This window comes from Orbicella franksi, chromosome 8, assembly GCF_964199315.1.
Source record: "Orbicella franksi chromosome 8, jaOrbFran1.1, whole genome shotgun sequence".
Classification (NCBI taxonomy): domain Eukaryota; kingdom Metazoa; phylum Cnidaria; class Anthozoa; order Scleractinia; family Merulinidae; genus Orbicella; species Orbicella franksi.
The window spans coordinates 4,037,021-4,056,983 of NC_138152.1; the positions used below are offsets into that span (position 1 = coordinate 4,037,021).

Below are 19,963 nucleotides of genomic sequence, written 5' to 3' on the forward strand. Positions count from 1 at the left end.
TTTGTTCAGGTAAGGATATGTCATGGTGATTTGGTAACTTACTTTATGAAAGAGAAAATGACGTCACTGTGATTGACAAACACGTAATCGTATGAAGCATCGAGCAATGAACGCCTGAGAACACTACTCGTGATGTGTGAAAATTCTTTCAAATTGCACTCGCCTAAAGGCTCGTCCAATTTTGAGAGCATTTTCAAACATCACGCGTATTGTAAATTCTTATTAGTTGCACTCGCCTATACCTATTTTTGACAACTTACGTCTTCTGTAAATACAATCTACAACACGGCAGTAACAGCAATGTCAAAATATAATCAGTAGCCTGTTCCAGTCTCTCGGTCATTAGGGACGGCCGAAAAAGCGAGAGGGTCACGAACGGGATTTGGGAGAGAGAGAGACAGAAAAAAAAACAGGGTCGCCCTCTCCCGTTTTCTCTCCCAGACCCCGCTCGTCGCCTGCCCGCTTTTTTGGTCGTCCTCACATTGACCAAAAACCTGAAATAAGAGGATCTCCGCTTAAGAAGTTGTCTCGTAAAACACTTCAATATCAGTCGGAGTGAAGTGGCTGCCTCCAGCAAAGAATGAACAATAACCAACAGAGTTCCCCGGGGGAGGAGAGTAAGTAGAGCCACAGTAGGTGAAAGCAGTTTGTCGGTTCACAGCATCGTTTGGTGTATAGATGTCGTGCTGACCAAGGTTTCCCCCGAAAGTAGGTCCATAACTGGAACAGCTGTACATGGCTTTGTTAAGATATTGGTACTGTATCAGTTTGACAGGATCGTATCCATTGGTCTTGTAGAGCGAGAAAATGAAAGCTTTGCCTGAAGAGGAGTAGCTGTAAGAACCTGAAATTAAAGTACATCACAAAGCAAAAAGCTTTTTATATTATCCTCACCATCGAAAAAATATTAAACTGTGCAGAGTTAATTGAGCTAAAGGAGATTTAAATACCATTACATATAGGAGAAAAAAGATCAAAAGTACATGTACTGAGGCAGCATATTAATTTTTGATTTTAGTTTAAACAGTCTTTACGTCAAGTTGTAACAAAGATAATTTGCTCTTTTTTCTTGTCAAAATTCATATTCAAATAACAACTGCGAAATTTTTACATGTTCATTGGTATATTTCTATAGTCAATAAGACTAAAGACATCGAGATGACATCATCGCATGCGGATCTTAGAAATTTTTCCAGACTATCAATTTAAAGTGGCTGACAGATGAACTTCCAGCTCTTTTCCTTATTTGCTGTTTGATGGATCAATGGAACCATTCTATCAGACGATACGATAGATTCACAAAAACTTTTCAAAGGCTAAAAGTTCGGGTGCCATTTGCAGTCTTGAAAAAGTGCTTACTTATTCCAAATTGCACGAAAAAAATTATTTGATTCGCTCAGTTACTAATTAGATGCAATTTAATTTCAACATTATGCCCTCAGTTGCATCTTTTTTTATTCCATTTCAACTTTCTGCACTGGCTGGGAAAGATTGACCTACTCTCAGCCAATCAGCACTGTGAAATTTTTGCATGTATATTATTAATCAATACTAAAGTTACGATAACTATTTCAATATCTTTTTATTTATGATACTCACTAAGCCAAGATACGTCCGTGTATCCACCGAATATGTAGTCGTTAACTTTGATGATAGTAACAGTGGGTCCCTTTCCATCGCACTTGGCGTGGAATGTTGTAGTTTGCCAACCATCTGTCTTAGCATGGTAACACCTCACAAACCTGCTCAAGGATGCGCTCATGAAGATTGGGTCCAAATAGAGCGTCAGCGTCTCCAAGTATTTTTGTTGCTCTAGCTGACCGCCAAGAATTATGGATGCACCAAGGCCCCCTGGTTAAACAAAACAGTAGGTGCAGTGATTTTGTTTCCAATAGCTGAAGAATTGCTTGAACTAAGGGTGTCTGGGGGTTCTTGTGTCATGTTACTCATGCGAGTGGTCTTACGAAAAAGAACATGCTTCGAGATGGGTCGTTAACCACTGAAGACGTTTCACAGTAAAGAACTAATCCGAATCAAATTTTACAAGTACCATTTCTCATTTCTAAAGTGTAAATTTTCAAAATGCATACTGATTGAACGTAATGGTTATAAAGCTTATTTCTTGTTGCTGTAATGCCTTGCTCAGCAAAGACTATAAAATTGTACCGAAGGATAGGCCTTATGCATTTATGCATGAATACGTCAGATGCTCAAAATTCACACCGAAGCCTCGCTATGTAGAAATATTTACTCAAATCTCTGGCACCTTCATGCTGTGGTTAAGAGGGTATTATTTACGTATTTACATTTTTGCTGCTTTTTGTTCTTCAAAAGAGAGGTTTGTTGGTGAGATTAGCTAGTCTGACGTCATCATGCATAAGGGATGTTGTCATAACACCCTCAAAGAAATTAATTCTTTGTCAATATATGCAACAGAAACAGGAAACAGAATCTTCCTTGATGCCAAAGGCTTGAAAGACTTACTCCTACACAGAAGCTGAGGACTGAGTTTTATTAGCATCTAGTTAAGTATATCAAACTCACGGTGACTCTTGCAAATGTAGGATCCCACAGTATTGCTGCAGTAGCTGTTGACGTCACAGGCATGTCAGTCGTTAACACACTCATCCACATCTGCAATGGAAGGATACTGGTACAAGTGGATGTCAATATAACGATAACATAGGTTCGTAATGCGCACATGTGTTGATGATTAAAAAAATTTTAAATAATTTCGCAAATGCTGATTATTAACCTGATCTGTGTTGTAGGCGCGGTGGGCTAGTGGTTAGCACTTTGAACTTTGGATCGAGCGGTCCGGGTCCAAGTCAGGGAGAGGACACTGAGTTGTGTACTAGTTAGGTTAGACACTGTACTCTCGCAGTGCCTCTCGCCACCAAGCCGAATGAATGGTTATCGGAGATTTTTGCGCTGGGTGTAACCCATCCTCCGAGACCCAGGGGCAGCTAGTCGGGGCGTTGCGATAGTTCTAGGGGAAGTCTACTTTAAGAGCTGGAGAGCCCCTGGGAACTTACTCTTACCGAAGTAGTTCCAGAAGTGTTTGAATTCCGTCCCGCTGATTGGACAGAAAAATATTTTTCTGGCCAATCAGCGGGTCATAAAAGTGCCTTGAAGGCGAAGTGAAGGGGGGGTAGTAAAATGTCGTCAAGTCGCGACGAGTCGAGTCGAAAGAGTGAGACTTGGAGGGGGACTTGGCGATGTGGAGGGGGGCAAAATCTCGTCGAGTCGGGACGAGTCGACAAAGTGAGACTTCGAATAAAAGAAATTCACGATTCAGGTTTTACAAAGTGAAATCAAGTTGGTACGTCTTAATAAAAATCATGTAACTCAGTTATTGTCTTAAACGCGTGCCGTGTTACATTTAACACGGAAATATTACACTGTCCTTACCTGTCTTCAATCTCTGCCCTGTGTAACCAACTTGACATTTACAAACTTATCCACTGGCTGTAAATCCATTCAGACAGGTCGCATTGTGAAGGCATGGGTTACTAGAACATGGGTTCTGAGAAGAAGAAATCAATATAAAACGTTTCAATTTTAAGCATAACGTTTTGCTAAATTACCTTGAGTCAAAACCGAAAAAAATATTTAAGAAATAAAAAGCATGTACCGTGTTTCTACCGAGTTATAGAAACACGAGTGGAAGTTTAGGAGACCTTAGGAGAACGAGAAATGCCGTGGGAATACGAGCCGACAGACGAGAAACAACTTGTTTATTTTGATCATCAAAATGTAAATTTTCTTCCCTCGCGCCCTCATTACGTCAGCAGCTCCTGCTAGGCGAGTTTAGAAGAATTCTGCTAGTATACTAATGCAAATGCTGCAATCTGATTGGCTGAGCTACTCGTATACTATCAGCCACTAGTACAATTCTAATAGTATACCATTGCAAATGCTTCAATCTGATTGACTAAATTACTCGTACACTATCAGCCATTAAAGTTCACCACTAAATTTTCTCCGATTCTTATTGGTTTAAATTGATCACGTGACGCGATAGTGTTCATCCGCGCAGAGACACTATCAGCCCACAGTAATCCATCAGACACTTTCGCTAGCGCGCGATTGCTCTAAATATGTCACGTGACCGAATATTCCCCTGCTAAAACCGGGGAATATCCGAGAATATTCCCCAATTTTCAAAACCGTGCGCGTTGCGAAAAAGATTTGAAGGATTATAAATACAATAGTCTCCACGGACATTATCTGTTCCTTGAAGCTCACAGTTTTCCTCGAGCTATGCTCTCGGGAAACTGTTCGCTTCTCTGAACAGATAATGTCCGCGGACAAATATCCTAGCATATTTTCGCGCCAAATGGAGGCTATTGTTTATATGGTGTCCGTCGAAGGAAAATACCCGGATGGATAGTACTCGTCCGTGAAAATTTTTTTGTAAACCAGCGGACTTATAGAAAATAAACAACTGAAATTGTATTAAGTAGTTTTTTGTCTGTTTTCTTTTTCAGATTATACATTTGGCTTTCACGGCTTTCATTTTTAAAAATTTGATTTTTGAACTAGGACGCGGAGGAAAATTTAGCAGTGAACAATAAAGACAACAGCATGTTTCTTTCTCGGAACTATCGGTCTGATAGTTACCCCTTGGAAATTTGATCTTTTTAAAACTAGCATATTTGTCCTCAAAGCTTCGCTTCTCGGACAATTTTCCGCGTGGCAACTATCAGCCGATAGTTCTTCGACAGAAACACTCTATTGTTTAATTAGAGTGCAGTGGTTGTCAGTCGTCTACGAAATGGAGAGGTTTTTCCGTTTTCCCGACGTTTTCGCGGAAAGTTTAGACACAAATGGATCATTAAGTTCCTGAGAAGACTAAAACTACAAGGACATTTATGGTTTCTTGAATTTAAAAACTCGTAAATATTCAAAGAAGGGTGCGCGCGGGTAAACAACGGCAAATTTCCAACGAAAATTTAGTCCTTGCGATTTTGCCACAGCGCGAAGTTCAATAATAGGTGGAGAAATAGCTCGAAACCGTTATTTGCGTTACTTTCACTTAGAATTCTACTAAAACAAATAGATTATTCGCTGTCGATTTCTATGAGGCGATAGTTGATTCATCAACTATCACCTCATAGAAATCTCAAGCTCATAATCCAATTGTTAAATAGAAACACGATTTTAAACCAATCAGCACGCACATTTTCTTTAGGCTATTTTCTAAATGTATATAGAGAGGTCAGTTTGGCTTCCTCACCTCAGTGCCTCTATACATGAACCCTTCCCTGGCCTGAAGATCTTGAGGATGCTGTATGTGGTCAGCGTCATTCAGTTGACAGAGGACAGTGTCTTTAATTGGCGGACCAATGTTGAAGGATACACATTTACTCTCCATGGTTCAATAATTGTTACAGCGACTTGGTATGTTTTCCACCAAGTATATGTTTAAAGAAATATTTTTAATCACGTGACCCAGCAGCACATACCCATCGACGGGTGGCGAAAACTTAAGATGTCGGCAGAGACCTTGAAATGTAATAATAACAAATATTATTAGACTGTGTACTCCCTATCACTTTTCAGCGCTAAGAGCCTATAGTGAGCCCTCGGACGTACATGCAAACTCACAATCCCACCGTGGAATAAGGGGAAGGGGCCAGGGGGATGGGGGGTGGAATGAACCCCTCCGTTAGATTTCAGTCGGCAATAAGACTTGTCAAAATCAGTTTTAACATCCCTTTGCTTTCTCTAGAAGATTGAATACTTTTGGTTAACCATGACTCAATGTATGTCACATGAAAAAACTATTAAGTCCACCATGTCTGACCAGCCACCTTGGCTTTGACTATTCGGCGGAAATTTAACTGAAAAACGATGATGAAATGAAAAAAGCTCAAACTAGAATAAACCGGGAATTAATTCCAAATAGAGGAAACTTGTCAGTGTCAAATGACGTGAAGATCGAAACAGCTGACATATAAAAATAATGGCAGGTGATGAATAAACAGCTGCTGGAAGGTTCAACATTGCGTTTACGACAGTCCAACGAAAGTGAGAAATAGTTATTTCGGCGTCAGCGGACACTGTTGGCATCAAAGGAGTTTGCCTGCTTGTCCGTTCCTAAATTGCGGTGTGTTCACTGAAAACTGGGAACTAGTTTTGCCCAACATCACTACACTCGGTTCTTCTAACGTGAGCCTTTCGCAAAGGTTTGTAATGTAGTCAATGGAGGCAAGGCAAGGCAAGGCAATGCAAGAAAAAAGGAAAAAGAACAGAAGCTGTAACGTTAATACCGTTTTTTCACACTGGATGTTTCCAGTAGACAAGATCAGACAAGTTAAGATAGTAGGAGCTTAAGCAATTGACGACGGCGAGCTCGAAGACAACGCTAGGTAAAAAATGAATTTATATTTTACCTTCGAATCTGTTTAGTGCCCCTATTTGTCTCAAATTTAACGAATTTAAACGTATTACCTGTTGCGATATATTGTACGTGATACCTATCGTAGATCATGATTGTAATAGTACAGTTGACGTGACGTGTAACACCTGCCGTAAATTGTAATTACAGTAGTCAGGATTTACAATACATTGTACCGCATCTATCGGAAATTTTAACACTTAAAACGTCGTCGACATTTGTCATAATCCGAGCTGTCGTAATTATAAATTGTTTTTACACTTTGTTGTGTTCTGTAAAATCTTAAAGACATGGACAATTTCCCTGAAAGTTCCTTTTCTATTTTTCTTCAGCAAATGACAGGTAAAGATGTCGACTTGGAAAGCTAGTTTTGTGCTGCGTAGCGTAAAAAAGCTATCCAACAACAGTAGACCTGATTCTTTTTTTTTTTTTCTTTTTCTTTTTTTTTTTTTTTATCGGAACTTTGTAGACGTGCGCCATTGCATCCAACATTGATATATTAAAAGGTTTTAAGAGATAACACTCCACCCCACCACCCCACATCACACCCCTCTTGTACGTCTGAAGGTTAAACCATCATTACACTTTGGAAAGATAACGAATGTTGATTGGCATGGTTGGCTAGGTTTGGGTTTTCTTGAGCTTTAGAGAAAAAAAATAACGTTTTAAGTTCGTTTGGTCGATCAACTTTTTCAACCCGCATCAAACCAGGCAGAAAATGATTAAAAATGCATACATGTGAAGCAACCGTTATCGTGCTTTCTATCTTGGGCATGAGCCTGTTATGAGAACAATTTTGTCCTGAGCGACCTGCCCATTGGTAAACCTTTCAATGCTTATGTTTAGTTTTACTACATTATTCATTAGGATCTCTTTCAATCACCCAGATACCACTGAACCTAAACCAAAAGAGATACCAAAGGCATTAGACCAAGGCTTTTGGGAAGGCGAAAAATGGAGTGGTTATTTTTCTCTTTTCTAGGTTTCGTGTTCAAATAAACATCGCGGTCCTGAAACTAGAAGACCAATCGCTATGGACGCTTAGCAGAAATCCTTTTCGAGCTGTTTTTATCTTGATCACGTTCTTCTTGTACCAACCTCGTGCCCAAAGATTTTCCCTTAGAGAAACAGGAACGAAGTTGAAGCCAACTCAACTTATTGTAACCAGGAGCTCGGCTAAATCTATATATTATTTTCGAGTCAGAGTTTAGTTTATAAGTTAAGGACTCCTTGAACATTTAGGGTCATTTAATTAGCTTGTTTCTATTAGACGATTTACATCATGGCGTCGTTTGACTACAATTACCAGAATCCTTCACTTTTTCTGTTTCTTATGCCAATTAGGGTAATTATAAAAAAATATAAAACAAACAGCGGTGATAAACATTTTAAAAACAAGCATTTTATGAACTTGACGTTTCTTATGCTAGTCAACATACATTTTCACAAGTATAACCGTTAAAATCTTTGTGGAAAGCTATTTATACTCTATCAATGGGGGTCTGGAACCTGATTAGGAAACATCTCCAGTAGAAATTTAAAACGTTTCAAAACGAAACTGTCTGTAAAGTAACACAATGGAAAAGATTTCCTAATAAAGTAAAAGCTTTTCCCTGCTGACATTGGCATTCAATGCTTGCTGCAAGTCCTGAATAATCATGCATAAAAATGCATGTTTTTAAAATGTTTATCATCGCTGTTTGTTTTATATTTAAAAGCTAAAATGGCCGAAGACCAAGAGTTTATAGGGTAATTATTATTTAAATGTACCCCACTGGGGCTTCAAATTTTAACTAATAAAGAAAAAACCGAAATGAATTCTGGTAGCTGTAGTCAAATGTGCTATTGATGAAAATGGGTAATTCAGGAGGAAGTCGGCAGGCCATTTCACTGTTATGTCAAAAAAATCCTGTTTCAGCCAGAAAGTGCTAAGTTAGGATTAAAGAACCACGGGTCTGCTTCAGCCCGTACTTGTGAAGTTGTTCGAGTACAATTTGACTGAGCCAAAACAAAGTATCAAAGGACTATTTTAGCCCGCTCAGGGACTCATTTTCAGTGCATTTAAAAATCTCACTTTCCACACAAAGGCCGCTTGAACCGCTCTCAGATGTGCAAAATAATCTACAAAGCCGGTTGTTGGGGACTGTTATGAATTTTACCTTGGCAAAACAATAAGAAGACTCCATGACAGTATAACTGTCACTAAAAGTGACCATTCATCAACCATGGCTAGTGCTGTTTTCGTTGTTTTTTGGCTAGTTTTGTCGTTTAGAGAAGAAAAAATTTTATACGGTTTAGGTAAAAACATATAATTGTATTGTATTTACAAGTTTTTAACACAAAAAAAAATATATTATTTTCAACATCTGAGCCTCGGGTTCATTCCTAAAATATTCTTGAAATTTCAGTCGCAAATTTCAGCCTCGACATTCTTATTAAACATATTCTTACAAAAAAATAGAGTTTGTTGATTGCTGGACCCATAGTTGTGGTCCTTCCAGCAATGTCAACAATACTTGCTAATATAATGCCTAGCACACAAACAAGCTAGACCTCAGCTAAAAATAATTTTTTCAAGACTATTGGAAATAGACTAGTATCATTGTAATTACGGGTTTTCAATCCTCCATTGGAGAGAATTTGAAATTTCGACAATTCTAACTCTTGACAAAAATACACAAGTCGTCCTCGACTTCAAGAGGCAAAAAACGAAAATTTGCTGGGCACTAAGTCCACTTATCGGACTTGGAGACGTTCATCAAAATAGGCAATAATAAGTGGCAGGTGTTACAAAGACACCTTCATTCGAGAAGGGGACGTTTATTGGAAGGGTAGCGAGGACTCGTATCATTGCGGAATTCCATTGGATATCAGAAACGTTTTACGACCGGTTTGCAGATCCTCCACTTCATAGCCTCTTCCAGGCTACCCACTTAGTGACCAATTTTACACACTTTTGATAACGACAAAGCTCCAAATACGTGCACTGGACTTTAAACTTTAATTCATACTTCCTTCTTCTTCTGCTTGGAAAGGTCGCTCTTAAAAAATTAATGAGGAATAGGTTGGAGTCACGTTTTGGACTTTTTGAGTATCCACGTCAGTTTTATAGAGGTGTCCGCTTAATAGATGAACAATTTGCCGACAATAAGTGGACAATTTTGTGGGACCTTGTCTACAGCTCGCTTTACGTAGAGTGTCGGCTTAATGCAGGTTCAGAGATGCAGGTTTGACGGTTATGGTTAATTATACACTTATATTGTGCATGTGTTAATGCATGTCGCGGGAGATATTTACTGACACTCTCATGTATCTAACCACAATCCATTCATCAAGTAGGGAAATAAAATCCATAAAATCATGTGAGGCAGGTGCAATTATATATTTTTAATAACTGATGTCCATAACCAAGTATTCATTTCCAACCTGCTCGTGAGCCATTTGGAATTTAGGAACGTCCAACTTCTTGGAGAAAATATCATCGAATCAGACTGTTAACCAAGGCGGTGAGTTACGCAGATAACCACTATAATGATTTAAATCATATATCACGCTTTGCGTGGGTGTATCGAGAAATGGATGCACGCGAGAAATGGATGCACGCGGGAAATTTGGAGAGCACGAAAGAAGCGCAAGAGCAACTCTAGCAATAGTTAGTATTCTAACTATTGTGTAGAAACAAGTTTACCTTACCTTAATCTGTACTTTTAGCTTTGACCAGTTATAAGTTTTATACAGAAAAGAATATACGCATAAGTAGCGGGGGATAAAAGCAAATTGATAAATAAAATTGATGCGTAGAAGTTCTCCGTTATGTTTCAACGTCGATTTTTTTCCAAACCATTTCTTTACGATTCATATTTGTTGATCCCACGCTTAAATGGATAGAAAAGCATAACAAAGCAAGACTGAAAAGGAAGTGGTACATCACGCTGCAACAGAATTCGGGGGAATGCTTTATATTTGAAGCAAACTTACCACGTGAAATAAAGTACAAACGGACATAACTAGCTTTTACATGAAGGTTGGCTAGGTACGTGCTAGAACCCAATTTGCAAGGTCCTCAGGAAATCTATAACGTACACTTTATTTCTTTTTGTTTTTGTTTTTGTTTGATTGTTCTGTTGCCGCGTCACAACTTAAACCTGAACATGAAACGAGTATTGCAAAGACTGCAAACACTTCCTTCTACTTGTAGCTTGCTATCTGTAAGAAATTTAATAGTAGGGAAATTTTCGTCATAGTTCGACTTGTCCCACAAACTTGTTAAGTCATGGGTTGAAATTACGGAATTTCTCTTTGAGTGTTCAACTTTATATCTCACACGTTCACTGCACTCACCCGTATATACGCACGCCATGTATGGATCAGTCTCTATGTAATTAATTTCTTACTTAGCAGACTATCGCTTGAGATAACGTGAGTCAAAAATACAAACCACACTTCATGCATATTTCTTCGAATTTTGTTGTTTACTAATTTTAACAAAGATGAATCGTCCCAAAACTCGAGAAATTCCATTGGCAACCGCACAGGACAGCTTCAATGAGGGACGCTGTGTTTTAAAGGCGATGTCATACCAAGTTGCAAATCAATGCGGAAAGGACATTCTGGTTGTATTTGTATTAAGGCTTCGTGGATGATATTAATTGTACTTGCGAATTCACATTCTTGGTCTTGTTTAGAAAAGTTACCTGCTGATGCACACTAATGGAAAACGTATCGATGACATTAACACCTGTCTACTTAACTAACGTCGCTAATGGCACGAAAACGTGACGGTTTTAAAATACTTCTGCAAAATAGAGGAGGCATCTTGCCAAAACCCTAATGGAGATCTCGAAATCCAAATCCAGCCAACAGAGGATGAAGAGGACAGTAAAAATCCGCAAGTAAAAACCTAGTGGTTTAAGAACCTGCTGACAGAAATTTGCCTTTTTAATACCCAAAAATAATTATAAGAACTTGTTTAACCAAGCAAGATCAAACAGGTTCTTATAAGTGGGTTACAGTTAAATTATGCACTCTTGTTATAGAGACAACACGGCATATACATTCTGTAGTTAGTTGTGTTAGGCGCATCATAATACAGTCGTGAACAAATACTGTATATGACCAAACCAAAGGTTTTTTTTTTTTTTTTTTTTTTGTGGTAATTAACAACTATATATCCCTATTAAAAAACCTAATTAAGAACCTACTTAGCGTAAATTGCCAATAACTACCCCACGATACAAAAACCTATTTTGAAAGACTTCAAAAAATATAGGTTCTTACAGGCAGGTTTTTACTGTAATAGAGTTCATAACCCATATAGACCTTGCTCTAAGGGAAATCCTTCTCGAGATCTATTTTTAGATCACGTAGGGCTCTGGAAATCTAAGGAGGGTCTAGAAGTCGGCGAATCCTGTGTAGTGACGCGAATTTTACGCGCGTGACGGTCAACAGTACACAAGTGCGTATCCTCCATGAAAACATCCACGCAACGCGTATGGCAACATAAAACCCGGGGGATACCCCCCATAATGGCCACTGCGGGGAGGCTCCGCCTGAAAGGGGTTCCTTTTTCAGGCTTCAGGTATATAAAAGGGTAGGGATTTCAAAAGCTGAGGTATATGATAGGGTAGGGAAATCTGTCATTTAGCTATTTTAAAGGGCCTTTAATTAAAATACTTCGAATAAGCTTGCAAAAACTGCAAAGATTTTTGGGTGGCAAAAGCGCTGATGAGCTCCTGTTCAAATTCCTTGTGCCCTTAATCGTGTTGTGCCTTTTCAATATTCAGAACTGATGTTTTTGTAGCTTGGTCAGAAACTGAATTGTGATTTTGCAAATGAAGAAAAATTGCAAAGAAATATTCACCAGTTGCTTTTCAAACCAGAAAGTAGAAATAGTACATTGCCGATCAATACAGTCGAACCTCTGTTTGCGATCACCTATCCTCAGCGACCATTTTTTCCAAAGTACCAAAAGTTTTCAAGTCAAATCACTAGCTTTGGAACTTGTTGTAAGCGACCACCTCTCATAAGCGACCGCGACCACTTTTGGCGCGAAAAGTTTGAAATTTTCTTCTTTTAACCTCCTGTAAGAGACCACTTGACAGATATTAGAGTGAAAATGGGATAATAAGGCGTTGTACTTCCTCAGAAGCGAACCATGATACTCTGAATAAATATCTTTCGAAATCTTAAATATTTTTGTGGCCACTAAAAGTTATGTGGGTTCAAACGGACATTGACGAATGGGGTAAGTCTATACAGTTACTCAACATATGATAACTGTAGAGACTTTTGACCTAATATGGTCTAAGCTCTCGTGAGCGACCACCCCCGTAAGCGACCACCTAGGCTTGACATTTTGGGTGGTCATTTACAGGAGGTTCGACTGCAGTTATTTTTTCCGATTTCAGGCCTTCTGCTGCCGTGAAGTGGAACAGAGATGGTCGTCAAACAACTGCTCAACATCGTCATTCTACTCGTCCTTTGTCCAATGTTCTGTGGAGCAACTGCTCCACAATGTAGCCAAGCCGAATCTTCCATATATGGCATGATGCTAAGGCGACACGTCATCAAAACGATCACAGGGATATCACTGGGCGGTTTGTGTTTACAGGAATGTTATCGTGACGTCAGGTGTCAAAGCTTCAATTACCTTATTTCCCGAGCAACGTGTGAATTAAACGACCGCACCAAGGAGGCCAAACCTGAAGATTTTGTTCCTGATTCTGGAAGATATTATTTTAGACGAGACATGAAGAGAGGCAAGTTTTTATAACAAAACAGTGACTAAAATAGCCGAAAGCGGGATTCTGGACTGCTAAATATGGGTCCGCATGATATAGGTTTCACTGTTTATCTCTTTGTGTTCCAGTACCCCTCGGTTCCATACCTGAACTGCCCGCTGAAACATGCAAACAAATCAAGGCAAGTGAAGGAAGACAAGCGGTCAGCGGCAAATACTGGTTCGATTCTATAATACCTGAGAGGATTGTGCTCGCTCACTGTGACATGGACACGGAAGGTAACTGAAGGCTAAAATCTGCATATGACAGCAAACAGTGCAAATGAAAGCCAATGCGAGCTATAAATTATTTAAGAAATAGAAAACATGTACATTGTTTCTATCGAGTTTTAGAAGCACTCGTTGAAATTTAGGAGAACGAGCAATGCTGTGGGTACACAAGCCGACAGGAGAATGTGTTTCCACAGCTTTTTCGAGTTCTTCCAAACTTCCACGCGTGTCTCTATAACTCGATAGAAACCGGCACAGAGCACATGTTTTCTATTTCTTTTAGAAAACTCCATGACGAAAAAAGGAAACTACTTGTTTACTTTGATTATCAAAATGTAACTTATCTTTGCTCGCACCATCATTACTTTAGCAATTCGTGCTAGTTCTATGTTTCTATCTCATTAGCTCTATATATGAACCGCTGAGATGTGATATACTACCTGTCCCTGGATGATGTCCCAGTATGAAAGCTCGAGCAATCAAGGATTGTACAAACTCGTGTTATTTGAAAATTGTTTTAAATTACTCTCCCCTAAGGGTTCGTGCAACTCTGAGAAAATTTTTGAATAATATTACACGTATAACGATTACCTAAATTGATTTTTCATACGAATATTTTCAATTTACTTTGTAGATGTGGACGAGTGTACTGCTTCATTCTCTGTCTGTGACGTCAATGCCAAGTGTAAGAACACTCTCGGCTCTTATCGCTGTTCCTGTAAAGCTGGATTTACTGGAGACGGAAAAACGTGTTCAGGTGAGATTATTGATAACGGAAGGAATAACACTGGGATTTCTTGAGTTTAAGGCCAAGGTGTGGCTCTCTGATAAAATCCTGATTAAATGAGGAACTCAACTCGTTGACAACTGTTTTGTAACTGTACAGCTCGTCTAGGCGCCGTTGCTGAGAGGCCTGCCATTTCGTGCGCTGAGATCATGGCCAGTGATAAAGGGAAAGTGGTCAGCGGTGAATACTGGCTGAGTTCCAAGGGGCCGATGAGCTCGAACAAGTTTCCGGTAAAGTATAAATTTCCTTGTCTGTCCATGCTTTTTTTAACCCCATGTTGTACAACTTAAAAACCTTCCCTTACAATTCACATAATAAATAGAAAAACACATAAATAGCCAATTCGACTTTTTTGCCTTTCCCTATAAGTTTGAGCGTCAAAGCAATAACTGGGTAACTTTGAGATGATCTCCAATATTTCGGGGAGTATTTTGACGTGCCAGTTGTTTGGTCGCATGACTAGTCCTTTTTATGACAACCATGATTTCAAAGGGTATTTAAGTGAAAAAATAAGATTAATTTTCCGGCTAGATGAACCTTTAGTTTCTATGCAGGTTTAGTAAAAATCATGATTTAACAACACAACTGCCATGTGATTAACATTGAAATAAAATAATGCATAGTTCCATTACCATAGCATAAATACGTTTGGAAATCAGTAGCTCCCTCCTACCACAATTCTCATTTACAGGTTTTCAGGGACGAAGGAAAAGCCCAGCTAGGCTTAATGGGGTTAATGAAATACTTCGTTAAATATCGAGTACATTTCAATTGTTATTTGTTTCACCCTGGGCCTGTCCTTATCGAATTAATTTAACAGTACTATCTTGACCATATATCTCTTGGACTTTTATGCAATGAGAAGATGGGTTTTTTTTTCAGTCAGTGACCCAGGCATACGCGGAAAAAAATTCGAGTTTTCTAGCTAGGAGTCAAGCCTAATACCTTTCGGTTACCAGTCCAGATGCTTTACCACTGAGATACAGGGAACCCTTGTGAGCTAAGACCATTAAACTTCAATCGTGAAAAAAAGAAACGCGCCAAAAAAACAGTCACGCGCGAATGCAACTACAGTTCCCCAGCCCCTACCCCACCCCACCTACAATGTTGGAACACGCATACCCGCAATTTTTCCCTTATTTTCAGCATTGCGGTGGGTGGAGAAGGAAAGAACAGCAATGCATTTTGAAAATGATAGCAGTGCTTTTTCAAACTCCATTACACAGATAATTCAATGCATTACATAAGTGTCCCAAGAACATTTCTCCACCATTGTAGTTTCACGTGACAAACATTTTGTTAAACACATTTTATTGTTGACGTTATGTCACATCAGGTGTATTGCGACATGACATCAGACAACCAAAGTTGGACCCTCATCGCTCGGTTCTCAAACAATGATACCAAACACTGGATGAATGACACTGGTTACTGGTGGTATGACAGGATTGAAGCTGCTGGAAAAATCGTTGATCCATCGAATAACACTGACATGATATCGCCAGCATTTTGGCTGGTCAGCGGCAACGAGTTCAAGATCACGCGCAGTGACGACTCTCAGCACACTCCTTTGCTGCAAACTACGGGTAACTGTCTGGGTGGACAGACATTCCGATCTAAAGTCACGAGCTATGGTGACTTCAGGAATGGTGCAGTTTGGGCCAGTGACCAGTGTTTGGGGAATTGCAGTATACAATATGGTGGACATGGCCTATCGACGGACGGGTTTCAGCAGGCGGGATGCAGCGGAGAGATTCAAATCTCTGAGGCGATCGGCTTCTGGTGTGACTGGAGCGCTGGAGATGGTGCAGTACTCATGATTGGTGGAGGAGGAGCCAGCTGTGCACGTGCTGATCACGGGATTGGGATAACTGAAACAAACGGAGCTTCTTTTGTTGACCACGCAAGCACCGAAACAGAATACGACTTTGGCAGCGACGCTGTCACAACCACTCCGCAATCCAACTCGTACTCCTTAAATCTGTGGATACGTTAATCAGTTTCATTATCATCTCCTCCCGTCACGCAAGTTGGAGCTTAAGGCCATCACGTTTTCAGACCAACACTCTCTGTTCCGCGTCGCCTTCCGACTCTTTCTCCCTGCCTTGTTTCTCTCTTTCTCTACACTATCACTCCAAGTGGTCTTCTGTGTCCCTCTGGCCCTTCGACCCTCTGTTGCTGTGACACGGTCCATAACACCCTCTCTCCTGTACTAGTCATGTTAGCCAGTTTAGTGAAATTTATTTACCAAACAAGATTCATCATATAGCGACATTAAGTGTGCTCTGATCAGAAGGTCAGAGTGGCGTGCTGGGTAGGCTTAGTTATCTATTACATTTTCAGAGATTTATCAGCTATCAGTTAAACATCTCAGCTAATTGCTGGTTTTCAGTGTCACGCAATTCAAAGTAGATCAAAATCAAAATCAAAACCGGTCAAAAGATTAAGTCCAGAATCTGAGAAATGAAAGAAGGTAAATATGCAGACTCTCGCCAAAATTCTGGTCACAGCAATTTTTCTTATGCGAGATATGCGGAGAAATTTTTTATCCAAATTTATAGAGATGTGAATGGAGACGCCATGCTGGTGCCCATCCGTATAGGCACCAACATGGCGGCCGGAGACCAACAGAAACATCTGTCACTGAGTTTTGCTGCAAAAGCGTGAATTTATCCCTCGAGGAACTCTTAAACATGGAAATAATACTTTTTCTAAGACATGAGCTGGTCATATAGCCAAGTTCCCCGAAATAAGTCACTTTTTTAACCATCATGGCAGCTCTCTAGGCCGTCATGTAAATGCTTAGAAATTCAAGCGTAGTGTATCACAAAACCAAGAACCCATTCGGAAGCGAAAATTTGTATGAATGTTAGTTTTCAGCTGCTCTTATACATCTTTTAAGTAAAATCTCAGGAAGATCAATAGTTTTGTAGTTCGAATTTTGGTGACGTCATGTGAAAACCAGCTATTCTTCAGCGATCAGCAAGCAAATTGTGCAGTTCTGAGATCATTTCACTACTGACAGCTACGATTTTGACCAATTTTCAGCTACAGTTAAACCGGCCCCATCCAGACCCTCTGTTCCAGACCCCCTGTTCCAGACCCTCTGCTCTAGACCCTCTGCCCTGATCAGGCTCTGATTGTACTTGATATGAGATGTGAAGTTTGGGTCTAGAAGGAATCCCACTGTTTTGAAGAGTGGAAACAAAGAATGTAATTTTAATACATTCCTTTCTTCAATAATGGGAGGAACCCTCACATGTTATAACTATTTTTATGTTTTGTTTGAAAGCTACAAATTTGCAACACACGCCTGTGTAGGGAACTATGCTAAATCTTCACTTACACCCTCTTTTATTACGGAAGAATATTGTTTTTCCAGCCGAGGCTGAACATTCCTATTTTTCTGTCGATTTTAGGCTGAAAAGATTCTTGTTAGTATTCTTAGATTATAGCGTATGACATTTGAAGAAATTTTGGAGCCTGCTTGCAGCAATTAAAGTCTGATGTTACGCATATAACTTCTTGTAGAAATGTAATTAGCATCAAACACACGGCTAGTGCTGTTTTTGTTGCTTTTTGGTCAGTTTTGCCATTTAGAGAAACAAATAATTTTATACTGTTTAGTAAAACATATAATTGTATTGTCTTCACAAATTTTTAACATAAAAATTTCCCTTTAAAATCGGGTTTTTTCTTAGAATATTCTTAAAATTTCACAAATTTCAGCCTCGATATTCTTATAAAACATATTCTCATAAAAAAAGGATTGTATGTAGTATTTGTGGCAAATAGCAAATAGCAAATATACATTAAAATGCGTTTACTTAGTACAAATTAACATCTGCAAAAGCTACATTCTTAGTCCCTCAGTCTCCTTAGGTACCGCCATGAAGTGAATGAATTTTTGTGCGAGGTAGAGATCCCACGTCAGAGCAAAAAACATTCTTTACGCACCACACGTTTACATTTGATAAAATGCCACTGGGTGAAAAATTCTTTTTGAATATGAAGTCGTTATTCAATTATCCGAGCTCCGTTCCCAGGCAATGTTGCCATATTGAACGAATTGTGTTGGGTGAATCAATACCAACATTGTGCAGTTTTTATTGTGCTGGGGATAAGAGCAGAAAAAAAGCATACTTTTAAAAAAGTCGTCATTGGGAAGATGGCCCATCTCCAAATTCCTGTATATGTTAAACCCAAGCAGAGAATAGCTAGGCAGTACCATCCCATGATATTCATGCAGTAAACGTCTGCGAGTAATACTTACAAATTTAGTTTTTATGCAAGAAATATACCCGAATGGAACTCATTTCCTGCTGAAGTGACGGACCAACCGAGTGTTCAGTCGTTCAGGGCCAGTCTTGTCTCTTTATTATCCCTATAGTGATTTAGTTAAATCTATTTCCTATTTGTTTTTGTCTTCTTTTACATCAGCGGTGATGGGCAAATCGCTTTGCAGATTAAAATTGTAAATGATATGAGATCAGGAAAAGCATAATTTTGGTCTATTTGCTCGTGGTTTCCTTGTTATGATAAAATAATTTATCAGGGTTTTTTAGTGTTTTAAAATACTCGAGTTACACTTATGTCCAGAAGTTCATAATTTCCAAGTAATGGCACCTACATTTAATCTCCTTCGGAGCCGTTATTTGGGTTGTCACACAACCCTCCTTCCCTACTCTAAGTTAGTGGGAGAGGAACGTTGCGTGGCGACTCAAGTAACGGCAGCGTACGAGGATAACTAATCTAGGATGATTTTTATAATTTCTCCTTTTTTTCTCGTGTAGTAATAATAATAATAATAATACTTACAATAATAATAAAGTATAACGTACAGAAGGAATTTATCGATCCATTTGTCGAGAATATCTGATCCTTTAATTTTCAAGACTGATCAAAATCAAATTTCTCATTCCAATATCAAAGCAGGTGTTAAGAGTATTTAAGTTCGTCAGGCAAGGCAATTGTCTCCGATAGTCGTACCATGGATTATTAATAATAATTAACCGTGAAAAGGGCTATTGAAATGCTGGAATGAAAGGGGAATTAAGTAATTAAAATGTCGATTTGAGAATATTTATCTGTTAACCACTTATAGCGAGTACTCCCGTGTTTCTCTACAGGGTGAGGAAAACAGACATTTTTCCCTTTCGAGGCTGATACATTCATCGCTTAAAAGTGATTTAAAAAAACATGTGGCATAACCAGCCATCCTGCTTGATTCGTTCGCACTGAAGCAAGCACAAACCGTGTTTTGCAAGCCTCGAAATACACGACTGACTTCACAACTAGCATGTATAAATTACGATTGTGGACACAGATGTGCACACCCATGGCAAATAGTAACACTTCCCCTTAGATGGCCGCCAAGATCAACTGACAACCGTTGTAATCAAAGACAATCGTGGAGGCTTTAACACAAATGATAAGTTTAGTATGCATTGTAATTCAAGTCCAATCGATTCATTAAGTTTATCGGCTGAAAATCTTGGAAAACCCACCAAAAACGCTTCAACTTTGCATAATTTTCTAGGGGTGTATGCCTCCAAACCCTCTAGTGGAATAGGCCCCTTGGCCCTATATTTGTTACTGGACCGCCACTCGCAGAATCCTAGCTAAAACCTTCACTGCATGCCAAGGATGAATTTTATTACAAGGGTAATGAATAAATAAAATTGATATTTCCCTAAACATCAAATAAAACAGCAACGCATCCCCATTTTAGGTAATAGCACGGATGTGTCTGATACTTGGTTGT

General features: G+C 39.2%; 1 protein-coding gene and 1 pseudogene across 2 annotated transcripts in view; one reads left to right on the forward strand and one right to left on the reverse strand.

Annotated features, from left to right (window-relative positions):
* The window catches only part of LOC145495977 (uncharacterized), a 192,652-nt pseudogene that overhangs the window by 150,013 nt on the left and 22,676 nt on the right, over positions 1–19,963 (reverse strand). The gene's annotated exons all lie outside the window — the stretch shown is intronic.
* On the forward strand, positions 9,785–17,761 carry LOC145496016 (uncharacterized). Its single transcript, XM_081475622.1, has 6 exons — positions 9,785–9,909; positions 12,811–13,161; positions 13,272–13,421; positions 14,047–14,169; positions 14,299–14,429; positions 15,536–17,761. The coding sequence occupies exons 2-6, from the start codon at positions 12,840–12,842 to the stop codon at positions 16,193–16,195; spliced, it is 1,386 nt and encodes a 461-aa protein (XP_081331748.1). The 5' UTR covers positions 9,785–9,909; positions 12,811–12,839; the 3' UTR covers positions 16,196–17,761.